Below are 21,972 nucleotides of genomic sequence, written 5' to 3'. Positions count from 1 at the left end.
CTGATACACTGAATCCCCATACACACCTGGCAGGATCCTGATACACTGTCAATCCCCATACACACCAGGCAGGATCCTGATACACTGTCAATCCCCATACACAGCTCCGATGTGCCGCACAGATGTTCTGGGCTCACAATTAATGAGCAGTGCCATGAGCCAGACGTTATGGGTTACCTGCTCCCCGGGAAATCTGCCTACCATCAACTGTAGGGAAAGAGGTGGAGAAATGCGAAACATTAAAATGTTTTCATTTCACAGAACAGAATGAGACATCAAAGTTTTCAATCTGCTCTGAGAAGATGTACAGATGTTCACACAATTGATCATTAATCCTTGGAGGATTGTGAGGGAAAGACAATGTTCAGGGTAATTAGGAAGTTATGGGCTTGATTTAGAATGGCAATGAAAGAGAGAACCTAATTCTACTCAAATAATAGTCCTTTAACTCAGGATCTTTTTAGACCCAATATAATGACAAATGGAAACATATTTGTAATTTCCCAAACCTGCATTATAGGAAATTGAGACCAAAATGAAACAATGGAGTATAATTATTGGGAGAACAGTTGAAATGAACTGTGAATGTTTTCTGCACTAACATTACACTGAATGATGTGGGCAGTAATTCTCATTCTAATCGGTGACATGAAAGGACTGTTCGAAAAACACATTCAATGTCGGTGTGAAACTGCTGAAAAATTGTTGACAATTTCGGAAACACAATATAACAGGAGAATGATGAGGGATAGGAAAAGGCCATTTGGCCCAATTAAGCCTGTCCCTGTTAGAGAGATGACCCCACCTCCCCCTCCTCTCAGTGTATCCACAGAAACACGTTCAATTATCTCTTCACCCCACTTACACTGTCCCTTTAGTGTCCTTCCCATGCCCTCGGGCCCTTTGGGTGAGAAAATTACCCTGACTTCCCTTCTCCATTATTAATTATTTTGTGAGCCTGTTTCCTGCACTAATGTTCTGAATTCCATTAAAACATTTCAATACCAAAGTTTCTTGCCCAAACAAAATACATCAAACCCTCTCGCCATTCCCTCAACCTGAACTCTAATATCTTAAATCATCTTTCTGATTCCCCTCTGTACCTTCAGAATGGCAGTAATCCATACCTGTGATCAAATGACTATAGAAGTACAGGTAGTACCACAGATAACCAACCCGAGTCCCGTTTCTAAAAGTTTCCCCACCACCGAGGTTAAACAGAGGGACTTCTGTCTATTCACAGTCTGTCCCTCTCCCAGTGCCCACAATATCCCAGATAACCTGCCAGAGGTCTGATACAATGATATTGGGACTTCTGTTAAGAAACGGAGAGGTTTAGGGAGGGAATTCCAGAGTTTAGGGCCTAGGCAGCTGAAGGCAAATCCACCAGTGGCGGAGTGATGGAAATCGGGGAGGCGCAAGATGCAAGAATTGGAGGATCACAGGACTGGAGGAGATCACAGAGACAGGGAGGGGCGAGGGCCATGAAGGGATTTTAAAATACGAATGAGAATTTTAAAATAGAGTCTTTTCCGAACCGGGAGTCAATGTAGATCAGTGTGCACAGGGGTGATGGGTGACCGGGTCTTGGTGCGCGTTGGATACGAGCTCAAGTTTACAGAAGGTGGGAGGCTGGTCAGGGGAGCCTTTGAACAGTTGAGTCTTGAGGTAATAGAGACATTGATGGGGGTTTCAGCAGCAAATGGGCTGAGTGGGTAGAGGAGGCGGGTGATATGGAGGTGAAAGAAGGCGGTCTATGTGATGGAGAGGGTGAGGGGACGGAACCTTTTCTCAGGGTCAAAGTGGAATTTCTGTCCATTCACAGTCTGTCCGTCTCCCAGTGCCCACAATATCCCAGATAACCTGCCCGAGGCCTGATATAATATCAGTGGGACTTCTGTCCATTCACAGTCTGTCCCTCTCCCAGTGCCCACAATATCCCAGATAACCTGCCCATGGTCTGATACAACAACAGTGGAACTTCTGTCCATTCACAGTCTGTCACTCTCCCAGTGCCCACAATATCCCAGATAACCTGCACAAGGTCTGATACAATAACAGTGGAACTTCTGTCCATTCACAGTCTATCCCTCTCCCAATGCCCACAATATCCCAGATAACCTGCCCGAGATCTGATACATGAACAGTGGGACTTCCGTCCATTCACAGTCTGGCCCTCTCCCAGTTCCCACAATATCCCAGATAACATGCGCAAGGTCTGATACATTAACAGTGGGACTTCTGTCCATTCACAGCCTGTTCCTCTCCCAGTGCCCACAATATCCCAGATAACCTGCACAAGGTCTGATACAACAACAGTGGAACTTCCGTCCATTCACAGTCTGGCCCTCTCCCAGTTCCCACAATATCCCAGATAACATGCGCAAGGTCTGATACATTAACAGTGGGACTTCTGTCCATTCACAGCCTGTTCCTCTCCCAGTGCCCACAATATCCCAGATAACCTGCACAAGGTCTGATACAATAACATTGGGACTTCTGTCCATTCACAGTCTGTCCCTCTCGAATTCACACAATATCCCAGATAACCTGCACAAGGTCTGATACAATAACATTGGGACTTCTGTCCATTCACAGTCTGTCCCTCTCCCAATGCCCACAATATCCCAGATAACCTGCCCGAGATCTGATACATGAACAGTGGGACTTCTGTCCATTCACAGTCTGTCCCTCTCCCAATGCCCACAATATCCCAGATAACCTGCACAAGGCCTGATACATTAACAGTGGGACTTCTGTCCATTCATAGTCTGTCCGTCTCCCAGTGCCCACAATATCCCAGATAACATGCACGAGGTCTGATACAATAACAGTGGAACTTCTGTCCATTCACAGTCTGTCCCTCTCCCAGTGCCCACAATATCCCAGATAACCTGCCCATGGTCTGATACAACAACAGTGGAACTTCTGTCCATTCACAGTCTGTCACTCTCCCAGTGCCCACAATATCCCAGATAACCTGCACAAGGTCTGATACAACAACAGTGGAACTTCTGCCCATTCACAGTCTGTCCCTCTCCCAGTGGCCACAATATCCCAGATAACCTGCCCGAGGACTGATACAATAAGAATGGAACTTCTGTCCATTCACAGTCTATCCCTCTCCCAATGCCCACAATATCCCAGATAACCTGCCCGAGATCTGATACATGAACAGTGGGACTTCCGTCCATTCACAGTCTGGCCCTCTCCCAGTTCCCACAATATCCCAGATAACATGCGCAAGGTCTGATACATTAACAGTGGGACTTCTGTCCATTCACAGTCTCCCTCTCCCAATGCCCACAATATCCCAGATAACCTGCACAAGGTCTGATACAATAACATTGGGACTTCTGTCCATTCACAGTCTGTCCCTCTCCCAATGTCCACAATATCCCAGATAACCTGTCCGAGATCTGGTACATGAACAGTGGGACTTCTGTCCATTCACAGTCTGTCCCTCTCCCAATGCCCACAATATCCCAGATAACCTGCACAAGGCCTGATAGAATAACAGTGGGACTTCTGTCCATTCACAGTCTGTCCCTCTCCCAGTGCCCACAATATCCCAGATAACCTGCCTAAGGTCTGATACAATAACAGTGGAACTTCTGTCCATTCACAGTCTGTCCCTCTCCCAATGGCCACAATATCACAGATAACCTGCTTAAGGTCTGATACAATAACAGTGGAACTTCTGTCAACTCACAGTCAATCCCTCTCCCAATGCACACAATATCCCATATAACCTGCCCGAGGTCCGATACAATAAGAGTGAAACATCTGCCCATTCACAAGCTATCCCTTTCCGACTGATACCCAATACCCCAATTCCCATTTCTGCAAAGGTCAGCACCACTGACGGTTTCATAAATTATTCTACGAGAACCTCTAGTTTCGTATAAAAGAATCACGTTTGGATTTGTAACGAGATGTCCATGGTACAGGGCAGGGCTGATAGTATTAATCATCAGAGGGAAAATATCACCTTCATAGAAATCTCCATGTTCAGTAAATATTAGAATCAAGTGAGGATTTGAAACTTTTCTCCGCCATTATTCACTTTCAAGCGAGGTTTCCAGTAACAGAGTTTAATTTCCTGCTCGCACCTCTATTGAAGCTGGGAGTTCAATCTCGGAACATTTTACTGAATAGTAAAGTGATATTGAGAATTTGTTTTTATGTTAATACAACTACCATTGAGAATCACTTTCTGTCTGTTCAAATTGAAGATGTTCAATAGAAACACAAGGAAAGACTCCGGGTCCAAACTGAAACACTGAGAGTGAACACGATCCGAATAAAGGAGAAGGTTAAGATTTTCCAGCTGGTCACTCTATACACTGAGCTAACGGTCATTTCTACTGTTCGAGATCGGACACTTGTAGAACATGAACTGCTGGCAAGAGGCCGAGACCATGAAGAGTGGAGAGAGAAACATCTCCGGAGAGAACTGGAAAAAATCCGAACTGACCAATTGTTCGAGAGCAGTTTTTCCCGGAGAAAATCCAAATCTGGGAGTTCAGCAGCAGTGAGTGGAGTCGCGGGGATTGGAAAAGCAACAATGGTACAAAAGATTGTTTATGACTGGGCCACTGGGAAAATATACCCACACTTTCAATTTGTTTTCAGTTTTAAATTCCGGGATTTGAACGCAATTAACTGTAGAATAAACCTGAGGAATCTGATACTAGATCTGTATCCTTACTTTAGGAATATTCTGGGAGAGCTCTGGAAGAACCCAGAGGGATTACTGTTTATATTCGATGGTTTAGATGAATTCAAGGACAGTATCGATTTTGATAACAATCGGATAAATACAGAGGCTGATTACATGTGCACAGATCCTGAAGACCGGTGTGAAGTGTCTGACATTGTGTACAGTTTAATACAGCACAAGCTGCTCCCAGGATGTTCAGTGCTCGTGACCAGCCGCCCCACTGCATTACATTTATTGGAAAAGGCTGAGATCAGTGTCTGGGCTGAAATCCTGGGATTTGTTGGTGAAGAACGGAAGGAATATTTCAACAAGTATTTTGAAGATCAGGTGGTGGCAGCAGCTGTTTTCAAACATGTGGAGGAGAACGAGCTCCTGTACACCATGTGTTACAACCCTTCCTACTGCTGGATCCTCTGTCTGTCACTGGGTCCCTTCTTCACACAAAGAGACAGGAAACAGCAGCGAGTTCCCAAGACCATCACCCAACTATATTCCTACTATATTTACAACATTCTGAAAAACCATGGCCGAGAGATTGAATCCCCCCGTGATGTGTTACTGAAGATCGGTGAGATGGCCTTCAGTGGAGTCTCCGAGAAGAAGATTGTGTTTAGAAATGGAGATTTGATCAAGTACAATCTGCAACCTTCCCAGTTCCTGTCTGGGTTCATGATGGAACTTTTGGAGAGAGATGATTCTGCCCAGAGTGTGGTTTACACATTCCCGCACCTCACCATCCAAGAGTTTGTGGCCGCACTCGCACAATTCCTGACTGCAGATCCAGGGGACATCCGGAAACTCCTCAGTGAAGCCCACAGCAAGGAAGATGGGCGATTTGAGATATTTCTCCGTTTTGTTGTTGGTCTCTCCTCCTCACAGTCAGCTCGGCCCCTGGAGGAGTTTCTGGGTCCATTTCTTCATCAAAAAATCTGCGGAGTGATTGACTGGGTGAAGGAGAAGGTTGAAAGAGAGATTGGAAAAACAGAGAGTGAAACTGGGAAAAGGGACCTCCTGAACACATTCCACTACCTGTTTGAGTCTCAGAATCAAACACTGGCTCGGGTCACAGTGGGATCGATGGAAACACTAACATTTAGTGGATTGCGACTGACCCCGATTGACTGTGCGGTGCTGTCTCATGTCATTGGACTCTGTGATACAATAAAACACCTCGATCTACAGAAATGCTCCATCCAGTGTGAAGGACTCCAGCGGCTGGGAACCGTAGTGCACAAATGCCAGGTGTTGAGGTAACTGTTTATTTGTCTCTAACTGTTAGGCCAATTGTAAAACAGGCACAAATTGTATTGTTGCTCCATAATGAAGGGAAACAAACAGTTCTGTTAAACCAGAGAGAAGCAGATTCAACCCAAACATGACAAATGATAAGAGGATCGGTTAGTAATTCCCTCAGGACTGAAGAATCTAAAATTGATCCTTGTGAACGAGTCGGGATTTTACAGTCTTTATCGGATCAGTAAATACAGGTCACTGAAAGAGTCTGATAATTTAATTGCAATAAATAATATTTATTGCTGTTTTTCTTACTGTCGGAGATACGCCCATTGAAGAGATTTCTTCTCACTATTACTTCCACGTTGGCCAACACTAACTGAGCAGTCTGTGTGTCGGAGCATCCCTCCCTCTTACCGAGGTGTGGGTGCAGGTGACACCGGACTGTCAACGTGTGCAGGAGAGGGAAGCAGAAACTCCAATCATTCAGTAACAAAGAGCAAAACACAGCTTTCGGGCACACACCCGTCAATGGGCGGGCTGAGCTTTCCCCGTTGGACGTCGGTATGTTATCTTAACTCATCAATGACACTGCCCTTCACACTCTCCAATACATCCACCATCTCTTCACCCAGCTGGCAGCACTCGTGCCTCTGAGTCAGAAGGTCGTGGATTCAGGCCCCTCGCTCATTAATCCAGGCCGACACTTCAGTGGGATTTGTGAACTAAAATCTGCCGGTAAAAAGGTTCCAATCGAACGGGTTGTGGGATATGAGCCCAGGAGTACAGACACACACCGGCCAGCGGTGAGGCCCCACACACAGCGGGAGGCTCCTGGGTGAACCAGGGGCAGTGTCGGGAATTACCCATAATCTGCCCTCATTTGTGAGAGGCTCTGTTCGGCGACGGAACTTCAGAAAATTCCCAAGAACTGTCAGGCCCGTTACACCTGAACTAAATGTAGAGCCAGTTTAATGTGATAAAACAGAGAGACTCCCCTCCCCTATAATCGCGGAGTGCAGGGACATTGAAAACTTGTAACAGAACACAATAAACGTTCCTTGTGACATAAAATCCTGTGGGACGGATTTTACAGCAGCAGTTAGCGTCGTTTCACAATATAACTCACCCCGAGATATTATACAGATTAATATAATACTGCATAAAGTACAGGTAATCACCGCTTTATCATTTAATTCGGGGAAAATCGCCCCATTCCCATAAAATCTGGAATTTAAGAAGCAGCAGAAATGAGTCAAGTTTCCCCAAACATGACGGGACCGGTCACTGACCTCCAGGAGGGTAATTCTGATCATCAGGGGATGAGACCGGAATAAGGGACATTTAAAGGCTTCACACAGACAGCAGTTTATTTAATAAATACATTTACTGACAGTCCCTGAATATATGGAGCGTCGGACAGAGTGCGATTCATTGTCAGTGACAGGGAAATCTGGTTATTAATTTCCAAAAGATTTTTCAGTGTTTCCTGTAATATCAGAGAAAAATTGTATCAGATCGGGGATTGGATTCAGTTTGTTTCTCACTCTCGGTCTGTTTGTGTTTAGACTGGGGAGCAATAAACTGGGAGATTCAGGAGTGAAACTATTGTCTGAGGCTCTGAGGAACCCGGACTGTAAAATACAGGAACTGGAGTAAGTATCAGACTGTGTGAGATTGTGTTTATAATAACTGGATGCTGGACACTGTAAATTAATGTCAGTATAAGTAATAATAATACAAATAAATACTGGGAATTTACTCTGATTCCTGTTATCTCTGATCGTCTCTGTCTCTTCCTTTCTCACTCTGATCTGCAGGTTATGTGATAACGATCTCACAAATTCCTGTATCAAGGATCTTTCCTCCGCTCTCACGACAAACCGGTCACTTACGGGTCTGGACCTGAGCAATAATAAACTGGGAAATTCAGCAGTGAAACTACCGTCTGAGGCTCTGAGGAACCCGGACTGTAAAATACAGAAACTGGGGTAAGTACCAGATTGTGTATATTAATTGGATGCTGAACATGGTACATGAATGTCAGTATCAGTCATAATAATATAAATAAATACTGGGAATTTACTCTGATTCCTGTTATCTCTGTTCGTCTCTGTCTATCTCCAATTTCTTTCTCTGATCTCCAGGTTATGGGGTAATGATCTCACAGATTCTTGTAGCGAGGATCTCTCCTCCGCTCTCAGTGCAAACCTGTCACTGACGGTTCTCACCCTGAGTTATAATAAACTGGGAGATTCAGGAGTGAAACTACTGTCTGCGGCTCTGAGGAACCCGGACTGTAAAATACAGGAACTGGAGTAAGTATCACTGTGTGAGATTTTGTTTATAATAACTGGATGTCTGACGCTGTATATTATTAGTAGTATCAATAATAGTGTTTTTAATAAACACTGTACTTTATTATCGGTGCCAGTAATAGTGTTATTAATAAACACTGTACATTATTATTAATGTCAGTAATAGTGTTATTAATGAGCACTACTTTATTAGTATTAATAATCGTGTTAAACACTGTACATTATTAGTATCAGTAATAGCGTTATTAAATTCTGTACATTATTATTGTCAGTAATAGTGTTATTAATAAACACTACATTATGATTAGTATCAGTAGTAGTGTTACTAATAATGTACAGTGTTTATTAATATCAGTATCAGTGTTATTAATAAACACTCAGGATTCACCCTGATTCCTGTTATTTCTCTTTCTCTGATCCCCAGTCTGGATGATGTCGGTCTCACAGATTCTTGTACCGAGGATCTCGTCTCCGCTCTCAGCACAAACCGGTCACTGACGGATCTGTCCCTGGGATCAAACTCCTTCACAGACCGATCTGTCCCCGCTCTCCGCTCCCTCATACTGACCCGCAAGAGTCTGGAGCAGATCGGGTGAGTGTTTGTGTTAATGTTTAATGTAATAAATAAAATATCAGTGGGATTCAGTCCCTTTTATGGGTAATATTTATCTGTAATTATTATTGAAATATTAACCCCAGTCTCCCTGTTATTTACACTGTTGTTCAATCTGTTTTTTTCCTGTTTAATCTTTAATCTGTTTCAGGCTGTCATTGAAACTGTTCTGTCCAAACGGAAAGAGAAACCTGGAGTCACTGCGGGAATCCAGACCCGGACTGAGAGTGGAAATATGAACATTTCAATTTAGAACCATTCCTGGTCTCATGATATGAACATTTTTGGCCGATTCTCTGTCCCTCCCCTTTAACCGGCCTCGCTCCAGGTTCAAATCCGAACGGCCCTTTAACGGTTTCCAGCTCGAGCTGAGCGAGCGTCGTCTCCCATTGTGACGTCAGAGGCCCAGCGACAGGGTCACGAGACTCAGTCACCCGGTCCCACAGCGCTGATTCTGCCGGATATCCGGGGCTGGATGGTCCCCAATGGGGCACTGGGTCAATGTACAGACAGCAAGGGCCCAGGGTGGGGCTCAGTCTGGGCTGCAGTGGGACACTGGGTCAATGTACAGACAGGAAGGGCCCAGGGTGGGGCTCAGTCTGGGCTGGAGTGGGTCACTGGGTCAATGTACAGAGAGGAAGGGCCCAGGGTGGGGCTCAGTCTGGGCTGCAGTGGGACACTGGGTCAATGTACAGACAGGAAGGGCCCAGGGTGGGGCTCAGTCTGGGCTGCAGTGGGCCACTGGGTCAATGTACAGACAGGAAGGGCCCAGGGTGGGGCTCAGTCTGGGCTGCAGTGGGACACTGTGTCAATGTGCAGACAGGAAGGGCCCAGGGAGGGGCTCAGTCTGGGCTGCAGTGGGGCACTGGGTCAATGTACAGACAGGAAGGGCCCAGGGTGGGGCTCAGTCTGGGCTGCAGTGGGACACTGGGTCAATGTACAGACAGGAAGGGCCCAGGGTGGGGCTCAGTCTGGGCTGGAGTGGGTCACTGGGTCAATGTACAGAGAGGAAGGGCCCAGGGTGGGGCTCAGTCTGGGCTGCAGTGGGACACTGGGTCAATGTACAGACAGGAAGGGCCCAGGGTGGGGCTCAGTCTGGGCTGCAGTGGGCCACTGGGTCAATGGACAGATAGGAAGGGCCCAGGGTGGGGCTCAGTCTGGGCTGCAGTGGGACACTGTGTCAATGTCCAGACAGGAAGGGCCCAGGGTGGGGCTCAGTCTGGGCTGCTGTGGGACACTGCGTCAATGTACAGACAGGAAGGGCCCAGGGTGGGGCTCAGTCTGGGCTGCAGTGGGACACTGGGTCAATGTACAGACAGGAAGGGCCCAGGGTGGGGCTCAGTCTGGGCTGCAGTGGGGCACTGGGTCAATGTACAGAGAGGATGGTCCAAGGGTGGGGCTCAGTCTGGGCTGCAGTGGGACACTGGGTCAATGTACAGACAGGAAGGGTCCAGGGTGGGACTCAGTCTGGGCTGCAGTGGGGCACTGGGTCAATGTACAGACAGGAAGGGCCCAGGATGGGGCTCAGTCTGGGCTGCAGTGGGGCACTGGGTCAATGTACAGACAGGAAGGGCCCAGGATGGGGCTCAGTCTGGGCTGCAGTGGGGCACTGGGTCAATGCACAGACAGGAAGGGCCCAGGGTGGGGCTCAGTCTGGGCTGCAGTGGGACACTGGGTCAATGTACAGACAGGAAGGGCCCAGGGTGGGGCTCAGTCTGGGCTGCAGTGGGACACTGGGTCAATGTACAGACAGGAAGGGCCCAGGGTGGGGCTCAGTCTGGGCTGCAGTGGGACACTGGGTCAATGTACAGACAGGAAGGGACCAGGGTGGGACTCAGTCTGGGCTGCAGTGGGACACTGGGTCAATGTACATACAGGAAGGGCCCAGGGTGGGGCTCAGTCTGGGCTGCAGTGGGACACTGGGTCAATGCACAGACAGGAAGGGCCCAGGGTGGGGCTCAGTCTGGGGTGCAGTGGGAAACTGGGTCAATGTACAGAGAGGAAGGGCCCAGGGTGGGGCTCAGTCTGGGCTGCAGTGGGACACTGGGTCAATGTACAGACAGGAAGGGCCCAGGGTGGGGCTCAGTCTGGGCTGCAGTGGGACACTGGGTCAATGTACAGAGAGGAAGGGCCCAGGGTGGGGCTCAGTCTGGGCTGCAGTGGGACACTGGGTCAATGTACAGACAGGAAGGGCCCAGGGTGGGGCTCAGTCTGGGCTGCAGTGGGACACTGGGTCAATGTACAGACAGGAAGGGCCCAGGGTGGGGCTCAGTCTGGGCTGCAGTGGGCCACTGGGTCAATGTACAGACAGGAAGGGTCCAGGGTGGGGCTCATTCTGGGCTGGAGTGGGTCACTGGGTCAATGTACAGAGAGGAAGGGCCCAGGGTGGGGCTCAGTCTGGGCTGCAGTGGGACACTGGGTCAATGTACAGACAGGAAGGGCCCAGGGTGGGTCTCAGTCTGGGCTGCAGTGGGACACTCGGTCAATGTTGGATCAATGTTCATCGGAACACCAAGGACTCCCCATGCCTTCTTGTGTTCATGTTGCTGGATCTGTTCCGTCCACTAAAATGGGCAGAGGGGTCCATCTCATCGTTAAAAGCAACAGTCAATTGAAAATAAAATCAGTCAGAGTCGAAAACGAGCTGCCAATTCACTATCGCCCGTTTTGCTCTCACGCGCGGGATGAATTTATTCTCTCCTCGATTCCTTAGGCTGGCGATCTTGTGGGGTAAATTGTCAGATATCTATATACTGAATCCTAAATAAGTCTCACCAATCTGCTGTCGTGTCAGACACTGATCTGAACTATAATGTGATAATCAGTGATCCAGCTAATGCTGAATTACGGTGATACTCTCAGCTACTTTTACAATCGGTTATTCATTGTTTTAAGTATCTGCCTATTAATTATCTTTTTAAATTCTCAGATGCCCCTGTCTACAACTGTTTATATGTATTATTATTGGTATACTCAAAGTTTAAATCATGATAATTATGAATTCCAAGTCAATAAATCGCTGTTGTGCATGATTTTCCCTCTGCCTTCTTTGAAGATTTGGTCAGAAAGTGTTAATCCATTCACTCAGCAGTTTGTGGGGATCCGAATTAATGGTCGGTGAGGTGAACTCATCCAATCTGAGCTGGGAGATCGAAGACAGTTCAGGGAGCAATTTTTGGCATCATTCACTTCTCGACATGGGTCACAATCGAACAGGAACATGTTAAACCGAGGCCCCAAAACCAGGGCCCAGAGAAGAAATTAAACCCCAGGGCAGTGAACAGACCGAACTGACGTGGGCCCTGTTTGGTTGCAGCCTGAGCAGGAGACCTCGGTTGGTCCCCTCTGGGGAATGCTTCAATTGGTCGCCTCCAGGTGAGGCATTGGTCCATCCCCTGTAGTGGGGTCCGCGGCCGGTCCCTTCTCAGGCAGACAATGGGCACCACAACAACAATAACGATAGCAACGATATGTGTGTATTGACACACGACCAGCACATCGGCATCTTAGACAAAATGGCAGCAAGTACGGCTACCATCTTGGAAAAATGGCAAAAAAAATGCGCAGAGTGTCCCCAGTGATCCCACAGTGCACGCAGTCACCCCAGACTGCTCCGAGACTGCACCAAGGAATCCTACAGTGCACGCAGTCACCCCAGACTGATCCCAGACTGCACCCAGGGATCCGACAGTGCACGCAGTCACCACAGACTGCACCCAGGAATCCTACAGTGCACGCAGTCACCCCAGACTGATCTCAGACTGCACCCAGGAATCCCACAATGCAAGCAGTCATCCCAGAGTGATCCCAGACTGCACCCAGGAATCCCACAGTGCACGCAGTCACCCCAGACTGATCCGAGACTGCACCCAGGGATCCCACAATGCACGCAGTCACCCCAGACTGATCCCAGACTGCACCCAGGAATCCTACAGTGCACGCAGTCACCCCAGACTGATCCGAGACTGCACCCAGGGATCCCACAGTGCATGCAGTCACCCCAGACTGATCCCAGACTGCACCCAGGGATCCTACAGTGCACGCAGTCACCCCAGAGTGATCCCAGACTGCACCCAGGAATCCCACAGTGCATGCAGTCACCATAGACTGATCCCAGACTGCACCCAGGAATCCCACAGTGCATGCAGTCACCCCAGACTGATCCCAGACTGCACCCAGGAATCCCAGAGTGCACGCAGTCACCCCAGACTGATCCCAGACTGCAGCCAGGAATCCCACAGTGCATGCAGTCACCCCAGACTGAGCCGAGACTGCACCCAGGAATCCCACAGTGCATGCAGTCACCATAGACTGATCCCAGACTGCACCCAGGAATCCCACAGTGCATGCAGTCACCCCAGACTGATCCCAGACTGCACCCAGGAATCCCAGAGTGCACGCAGTCACCTCAGACTGATCCCAGACTGCACCCAGGAATCCCACAGTGCATGCAGTCACCCCAGACTGAGCCGAGACTGCACCCAGGAATCCCACAGTGCATGCAGTCACACCAGACTGATCCGAGACTGCACCCAGTAATCCAGTGCATGCAGTCACCCCAGACTGCACCCAGGAATCCAATAGTGCACGCAGTCACCCCAGACTGATCCCAGACTGCACCCAGGGATCCTACAGTGCATGCAGTCACACCAGACTGATCCCAGACTGCACCCAGGGATCCCGCAGTGCACGCAGTCACACCAGACTGATCCCAGACTGCACCCAGGAATCCCACAGTGCATGCAGTCACCCCAGACTGAGCCGAGACTGCACCCAGGAATCCCACAGTGCATGCAGTCACACCAGACTGATCCGAGACTGCACCCAGTAATCCAGTGCATGCAGTCACCCCAGACTGCACCCAGGAATCCAATAGTGCACGCAGTCACCCCAGACTGATCCCAGACTGCACCCAGGGATCCTACAGTGCATGCAGTCACACCAGACTGATCCCAGACTGCACCCAGGGATCCCGCAGTGCACGCAGTCACACCAGACTGATCCCAGACTGCACCCATGGAGACTACATTGCACGCAGTCACCCCAGACAGATCCCAGACTGCACCCAGGAATCCTACAGTGCACGCAGTCACCCAAGAATGACCCCAGACTGCACCCAGGGTTCCTACAGTGCATGCAGTCACACCAGACTGATCCCAGACTACACCCAGGAATCCTACAGTGCACGCAGTCACCCCAGGCTGATCCCAGACTGCACCCAGGGATCGTAAAGTGCATGCAGTGACCCAGACTGAACCCAGACTGCACCCAGGGATGCTACACTGCACGCAGTCACGCCAGACTGATGTAAGACAGCACCCAGGGATCCAACAGTGCACGCATTCACCCCAGACTGATCCCAGACTGCAGGCATGGATCCGACAGTGCACACAGTCACCACAGACTGATCCCAGACTGCTCACAAGGATCATACACTGCACCCAGTCACCCCAGATTGATCCCAGACTGCACCCAAGGATCCCAGGATGCACCCAGTCACCCCAGAGTGATCCCAGACTGCACCCAGGAATCCTACAGTGCAGGCAGTCACCCCAGATTGATCCCAGACTGCACCCAAGGATCCCAGGATGCACCCAGTCACTCCAGACTGATCCCAGACTGCACCCACGGATCCCACAGTGCACGCAGTCACCCCTGACCTGTCACAGACTGCACCCAGGGATCCCAGAGTGCTCCCAGTTACCCCGACTGATCCCAGACTGCAACCAGGAAATCTACAGTGCACGCAGTTTCCCCAGATTGATCCCAGACTGCACCCAGGAATCCAACATTGCAAGCAGTCACCCCAGACTGATCCCAGACTGCACCCAGGGATCCTACAGTGCACACAGTCACCCCAGACTGATCCCAGACTGCACCCAGGAATCCTAAAGTGCACGCAGTCACCCCAGACGGATCCCAGACTGCACCCAGTGATCCTACAGTGCACGCAGACACCCCAGACTTCACCCAGCAATCCAACAGTGCACGCAGTCACCCGAGACTGATCCCAGACTGCACCCAGGAATCCTACAGTGCACCCAGTCACTCTAGACTGATCCCAGACTGCACCCAGGAATCCTACAGTGCATGCAGTCACACCAGACTGATCCCAGACTGCACCCAGTGACCCGACAGTGCATGCAGTCACCGCAGTCTGGTCCTGGGTGCAGTCTGATCCCAGACTGCAACCAGGAATCCGACAGTGCATGCAGTGACCCCAGACTAATCCCAGACTGCACCCATGTATCCAACAGTGCACCCAGTCACCCCAGACTGCACCCAGGATTCCGACAGTGCATGCAGTCACCCCAGACTGATCCCAGACTGCACCCAGGGATCCAACTGTGCACGCAGTCCCCCCAGACTGAACCCTGACTGCACCCAGGGATCGTACAGTGCACGCAGTCACCCCAGACTGATCCCAGACTGCACCCAGGAAACCTACATTGCACGCAGTCACACCAGACTAATCCCAGGCTGCACCCAGGGATCCGACAGTGCACGCATTCACCCAAGACTGATCCCAGACTGCACCCAGGGATCCTATATGCACGCAGTCACTCCTGAATGATCCCAGACTGCACGCAGGGATCCCAGAATGCACCCAGTCACGCCAGACTGATCGCAGACTGCACCCAGGGATCCAACAGTGCACGCAGTCACCCCAGACTGAGCGCAGACTGGACACAGGGATCCAACAGTGCACGCAGTAACCCCAGACTGATCCCAGACGGCACCCAGGAATACTACATTGCACGCAGTCACCCCAGACAGATCCCAAACTGCACCCAGGGATCCTGCAATGTACGCAGTCATCCCAGAATGATCCCAGACTGCACCCAGGGATCCAACAGTGCACGCAGTCACCCCAGACTGATCCCAGACTGCACCCAGGGATCCTGCAGTGCACACAGTCACCCCAGACTGATCCCAGACTGCACCCAGTGATCCCAGAGTGCACCCAGTCATCCCAGACTGATCCCAGACTGCACCAAGTGATCGGAAAGTGCACGCAGTCACCCCAGACTGATCCCCGACTGCACCCAGGGATCCTAGAGTGCACCCAGTCACCCCAGACTGATCCCAGACTGCACCCTGGGATCCCACAGTGCACGCAGTCACCCCAGACCTGTCCAAGACTGCACCTGGCGATTCCAGAGTGCACCAAGTCACCCCGACTGATCCCGGACTGCACCCAGGAAATCTACACTGCAGGCAGTCACCCCAGATTGATCCCAGACTGCACCCAGGGATCCTACAGTGCACGCAGTCACCCCAGACTGATCCCAGACTGCACCCAGGGATACTACATTGCACGCAGTCACCCCAAACTGATCCCAGACTACACCAAGGGATTCGACACTGCACCCAGTTACCCCAGACTAATCCCAGTCTGCACCCATGGATCCGACAGTGCACACAGTCACCCCAGACTGATCCCAGACTGCAACCATGAATCCTACAGTGCACGCAGTAAACCCAGACTGATCCCAGACTGCACTCAGGGAGCCTGCAGTGCACGCAGTCACCCCAGACTGATCCCAGACTGCACCCAGTGATCCTACAGTGCACGCAGTCACCCCAGACTGCACCCAGGAATCCTGCAATGCACGCAGTCAGCCCAGACTGACCCCAGACTGCACCCAGGGAACGGAAGGGCAGGCAGTCACCCCAGACTGATCCCAGACTGCACCCAGGGATCCTACACTGCACCCAGTCACCCCAGACTATTCCCAGACTGCACCCAGGAAACCTACATTGCAAGCAGTCACACCAGACTGATCCCAGACTGCACCCAGGGATCCCACTATGCACGCAGTCACCCCAGACAGATCCCAGACTGCATCCAGGGATCCTAGAGTGCACCAAGTCACCCCAGACAGATCCCAGACTGCACCCAGGGATCCTAGAGTGCACCCAGTCACCCCAGACTGATCCCAGACTGCACCCAGGGATCCTACACTGCACCCAGTCACCCCAGACTATTCCCAGACTGCACCCAGGAAACCTACATTGCAAGCAGTCACACCAGACTGATCCCAGACTGCACCCAGGGATCCCACTATGCACGCAGTCACCCCAGACAGATCCCAGACTGCACCCAGGGATCCTAGAGTGCACCCAGTCACCCCAGACAGATCCCAGACTGCACCCAGGGATCCTAGAGTGCACCCAGTCACCCCAGACTGATCCCAGACTGCACCCAGGGATCCTAGAGTGCACCCAGTCACCCCAGACAGATCCCAATCTGCACCCATGTATCCGACAGTGCACACAGTCACCCCAGACTGATCCCAGACTGCAACCATGAATCCTACAGTGCACGCAGTAAACACAGACTGATCCCAGACTGCACTCAGGGAGCCTACAGTGCACGCAGTCACCCCAGACTGCACCCAGGAATCCTGCAATGCATGCAGTCACCCCAGACTGATCCCAGACTGCACCCAGGGAACGTAAGTGCACGCAGTCACCCCAGACTGATCCCAGACTGCACCCAGGGATCCTACAGTGCACGCAGTAACCCCAGACTGATCCTAGACTGCACCCAGGGATCCTACAGTGCACGCAGTAACCCCAGTCTTTCCCCAGACTGCACCCATGGATGCTACAGTGCACGTAGTCACCCCAGACTGATCCCAGACTGCACCCAGGAATCCTGCAGTGCACGCAGTCACCACAGACTGATCCCAGACTGCACCCAGTGATCCTACAGTGCACGCAGTCACCCCAGACTGATCCCAGACTGCACCCAGGAATCCTGCAGTGCACGCAGTCACCCCAGACTGATCCCAGACTGCACCCAGGGATCCTACAGTGCACGCAGTCACCCCAGACTGATCCCAGACTGCACCCAGGAATCCTGCAGTGCACGCAGTCACCCCAGACTGATCCCAGACTGCTCCCAGGAATCCTACTTTGCACGCAGTCACCCCAGACTGATCCCAGACTGCACCCAGGGATCCTACAGTGCACGCAGTCACCCCAGACTGATCCCAGACTGCACCCAGGGATCCTACAGTGCACGCAGTCAACCCAGACTGATCCTAGACTGCACCCAGGGACCCTACAGTGCACGCAGTCAACCCAGACTGATCCTAGACTGCACCCAGGGACCCTACAGTGCACCCAGTCATCCCAGACTGATCCCAGACTGCACCGAGGGATCCCAGAGTGCACGCAGTCTACCCAGACTGATCCCAGACTGCACCCAGGGATCATACAGAGCACGCAGTCATCCCAGACTGATCCCAGACTGCACCCAGGGATCCTACAGTGCACGCAGTCACCCCAGACTGATCCCAGACTGCACCCAGGGATCCTACAGTGCACGCAGTCAACCCAGACTGATCCCAGACTGCACCCAGGGATCCTACAGTGCACGCAGTCATCCCAGACTGATCCCAGAATGCAGCCACGGAACCTTCACTGCACCCAGTCACCCCAGACTGATCCCAGACAACACCCAGGAATCCTACAGTGCAGGCAATAATCCCAGACTAATCCCAGAATGCACCCATGGATCCTACAGTGCACGCAGTCACCCCAGACTGATCCCAGACTGCACACCCAGTAATCCTACATGCACCCAGTCACCCCAGACTGATCCCAGACGGCACCCAGGAACCCGACAGTGCACGCAATCACCCCACACTGATCCCAGACTGCACCCAGGAATCCTACAGAGCACGCAGTCACCCCAGACTGATCCCAGACTGCACCCAGGGATCCTGCACTGCACGCAGTCACACCAGACTGATCCCAGACTGCACCCAGGGATCCCAGAGTGCACCCAGTCTCGCCAGACTGATCCCAGACTGCACCCAGGAATTCTACAGTGCACGCAGTCACCCCAGACTGATCCCAGACTGCACCCAGGGATCGCACAGTCCACGTAGTCTCCCCAGATTGATCCCAGTCTGCACCCAGGGATCGTACAGTGCACGCAGTCTCCCCAGACTGACCCCAGACTGCACCCAGGGATCCTACAGTGCACTCAGTAACTCCAGACTGATCCCAGACTGCACCCATGAATCCTCCATTGCAGGCAGTCACCCCAGACTGATCCCAGACTACATCCAGGGATCCTACTGTGCACGCAGTCACCCTAGACTGATCACAGACTTAACCCAGGGATCCCAGAGTGCACGCAGTCATCCCAGACTGATCCCAGACTGCACCCAGGGATCCCAGATTGCACGCAGTCACCCAGACTGATCCCAGACTGAACCCAGGGATTCCAGAGTGCACAAAGTCATCCCAGACTGATTCCAAACTGCAGCCAGGAATTCTACAGTGCACGCAGTCACCCCAGACTGATCCCAGACTTCACCCTGGGATCGGACAGTGCACGCAGTCAGCGCAGACTGATCACAGACTGCACCCAGGGATCCTGGAGTGCACGCAATCAACCCACACTGATCCCAGACAGCACCCAGGAATCCTACAGAGCACGCAGTCTCGCCAGACTGATCCCAGACTGCACCCAGGAATTCTACAGTGCACGCAGTCACCCCAGACTGATCCCAGACTGCACCCAGGGATCGCACAGTGCACGCAGTCACCGCAGACTGATCACAGACTGCACCCAGGGATCCTGGAGTGCACGCAGTCACCCCAGACTGTTCCCAGTCTGCACCCAGGGATCCCAGATTGCACCCAGTCTCGCTAGACTGATCCCAGACTGCACCCAGGAATTCTACAGTGCACGCAGTCACCCCAGACTGATCCCAGACTGCACCCAGGGATCCCAGAGTGCACGCAGTCTACCCAGACTGATCCCAGACTGCACCCAGGGATCATACAGAGCACGCAGTCACCCCAGAATGATCCCAGACTGCACCCAGGGATCCTGCAGTGCACGCAGTCAACCCAGACTGCACCCAGGGATCCCAGAGTGCACGCAGTCTACCCAGACTGATCCCAGACTGCACCCAGGGATCCTAAAATGCACCCAGTCACCCCAGACTGATCCAAGACTGCACCCAGGGATCCCAGAGTGCACCCAGTCACGCCAGACTGATCCCAGACTGCACCCTGGAATTCTACAGTTCACGCAGTTACTCCTGACTGAACCCAGACTGCAGCCAGTGATCGAACAGTGCATGCAGTCTCCCCAGACTGATCCCAGACTGCACCCAGGGATCCGACAGTGCACTCAGTAACCCCAGACTGATCCCAGACTGCACCCATGAATCCTACAGTGCAGGCAGTAACCCCAGACTGATCCCAGACTGCACCCAGGGATCGCACAGTGCACACAGTCTCCCCAGACTGATCCCAGTCTGCACCCAGGGATCGTACAGTGCACGCAGTCTCCCCAGACTGATCCCAGACTGCACCCAGGGATCCTACAGTGCACTCAGTAAACCGAGACTGATCCCAGAAAGCACCCAGGAAACCGGCAGTGCACGCAGTCACCCCAGACTGATCCCAGACTGCACCCAGGAAACCGGCAGTGCACGCTGTCACCCCAGACTGATCCCAGACTGCACCCAGGAATTCTACAGAGCACGCAGTCACCCCAGACTGATCCAAGACTGCACCCAGGGATACTGCACTGCACGCAGTCATCCCGGACTGACCCCAGACTGCACCCAGGGTTCCCAGTGTGCACGCAGTCCACCTGGACTGATCCCAGACTGCACCCAGGGATCTGAAAATGCACCCAGTCACCCCAGACTTATCCCAGACTGCACCCAGGGATACCAGATTGCACCCAGTTTCGCCAGACTGATCCCAGACTGCGCCCAGGAATTCTACAGTGCACGCAGTCTCCCCAGACTGATCCTAGTCTGCACCCAGGGATCGGACAGTGCACGCAGTCACCCCAGACTGATCTCAGACTGCACCCAGGGATCCTACAGTGCACGCAGTCACCCCAGACTGATCCCAAACTGCACCCAGGGATCCTGGAGTGCACGCAGTCACCACAGACTGATCCCAGACTGCACCCATGATGCTACAGTGCACGCAGTCACCCCAGACTGATCCCAGAATGCACCCAGTGATCCTACAGTGCACGCAGTCACCCCAGACTGATCCCAGACTGCACCCAGGAATCCTGCAGTGCACGCAGTCACCCCAGACTGATCCCAGACTGCACCCAGGGATCCGATAGTGCATGCAGTCATCCCAGACTGATCCCAAACTGCACCCAGGGATCCTGGAGTGCACGCAGTCACCACAGACTGATCCCAGACTGCACCCAGGAATCTAACAATGCATGCAGTCACCCCAGACTGATCCTAGACTGCACCCATGGATCCTACAGTGCACGCAATCACCCCAGACTGATCCCAGACTGCACCCAGGAATCCTCCATTGCAGGCAGTCACCCCAGACTGATCCCAGACTACATCCAGGGATCCTACTGTGCACGCAGTCACCCTAGACTGATCACAGACTTAACCCAGGGATCCCAGAGTGCACGCAGTCACCCCAGACTGATCCCAGACTGCACCCAGGGATCCCAGATTGCACGCAGTCACCCAGACTGATCCCAGACTGAACCCAGGGATTCCAGAGTGCACAAAGTCATCCTAGACTGATTCCAAACTGCAGCCAGGAATTCTACAGTGCACGCAGTCACCCCAGACTGATCCTAGACTGCACCCATGGATCCCACAGTGCACACAGTCACCCCAGACTGATCCCAGACTGCACCCAGGAATCCTACAGAGCACGCACTCACCCCAGACAGATCCCAGACTGCACCCAGGGAACCTACAGTGCACGCAGTCACACCAGACTGATCCCAGACTGCACCCAGGGATCCTAATGTGCACGCATTCACCCATAACTGATCCCAGACTGCACCCAGGGATCCTGCAGTGCACCCAATCACGCCAGACTGATCCCAGACAGCAACCATGGATCACACATTGCACGCAGTAACCCCAGACCTGTCCCAGACTGCACCCAGGGATCCCAGAGTGCACCCAGTCACCCCGACTGATCCCAGACTGCACCCAGGAAATCTACAGTGCACGCAGTTAACCCAGACTGATCCGAGACTGCACCCAGGGATCCTGCAGTGCACGCAGTCACCGCAGACTAATCCCAGACAGCACCCATGTATC

The 21,972-nt window shown here is 52.1% G+C and overlaps 1 protein-coding gene across 2 annotated transcripts; it reads left to right on the top strand.

Moving 5' to 3' along the window:
- The first annotated feature begins 4,567 nt into the window (after positions 1 to 4,567).
- On the top strand, positions 4,568 to 11,919 carry LOC137314022 (NACHT, LRR and PYD domains-containing protein 3-like). Of its 2 annotated transcripts, XM_067979713.1 has the most exons (6): positions 4,568 to 5,973; positions 7,525 to 7,611; positions 7,777 to 7,947; positions 8,104 to 8,274; positions 8,699 to 8,866; positions 9,039 to 11,919. In XM_067979713.1, the coding sequence occupies exons 1-6, from the start codon at positions 4,568 to 4,570 to the stop codon at positions 9,124 to 9,126; spliced, it is 2,091 nt and encodes a 696-aa protein (XP_067835814.1). In that variant the 3' UTR covers positions 9,127 to 11,919. The 2 variants fall into 2 exon arrangements, with proteins under 2 accessions (XP_067835814.1, XP_067835816.1); XM_067979715.1 differs by lacking the exon at positions 7,525 to 7,611.
- Positions 11,920 to 21,972: the final 10,053 nt, after the last annotated feature.

The sequence above is a fragment of the Heptranchias perlo genome, unplaced genomic scaffold (genome assembly GCF_035084215.1).
Source record: "Heptranchias perlo isolate sHepPer1 unplaced genomic scaffold, sHepPer1.hap1 HAP1_SCAFFOLD_50, whole genome shotgun sequence".
In the NCBI taxonomy this organism is placed as follows: domain Eukaryota; kingdom Metazoa; phylum Chordata; class Chondrichthyes; order Hexanchiformes; family Hexanchidae; genus Heptranchias; species Heptranchias perlo.
Note: the sequence above shows the minus strand (reverse complement) of the source record. Positions and strands in the feature narration are given on the sequence as shown.

Bases quoted from the DNA above. Each gene is read 5' to 3' on its own strand.
- LOC137314022 (XM_067979713.1), top strand. From the start codon at position 4,568: ATGGTACAAAAGATTGTTTATGACTGGGCCACTGGGAAAATATACCCA. The intron at 5,974-7,524 runs GTAACTGTTTAT...GTTTGTGTTTAG, and splicing joins CACAAATGCCAGGTGTTGAG to ACTGGGGAGCAATAAACTGG. The intron at 8,867-9,038 runs GTGAGTGTTTGT...AATCTGTTTCAG, and splicing joins AAGAGTCTGGAGCAGATCGG to GCTGTCATTGAAACTGTTCT.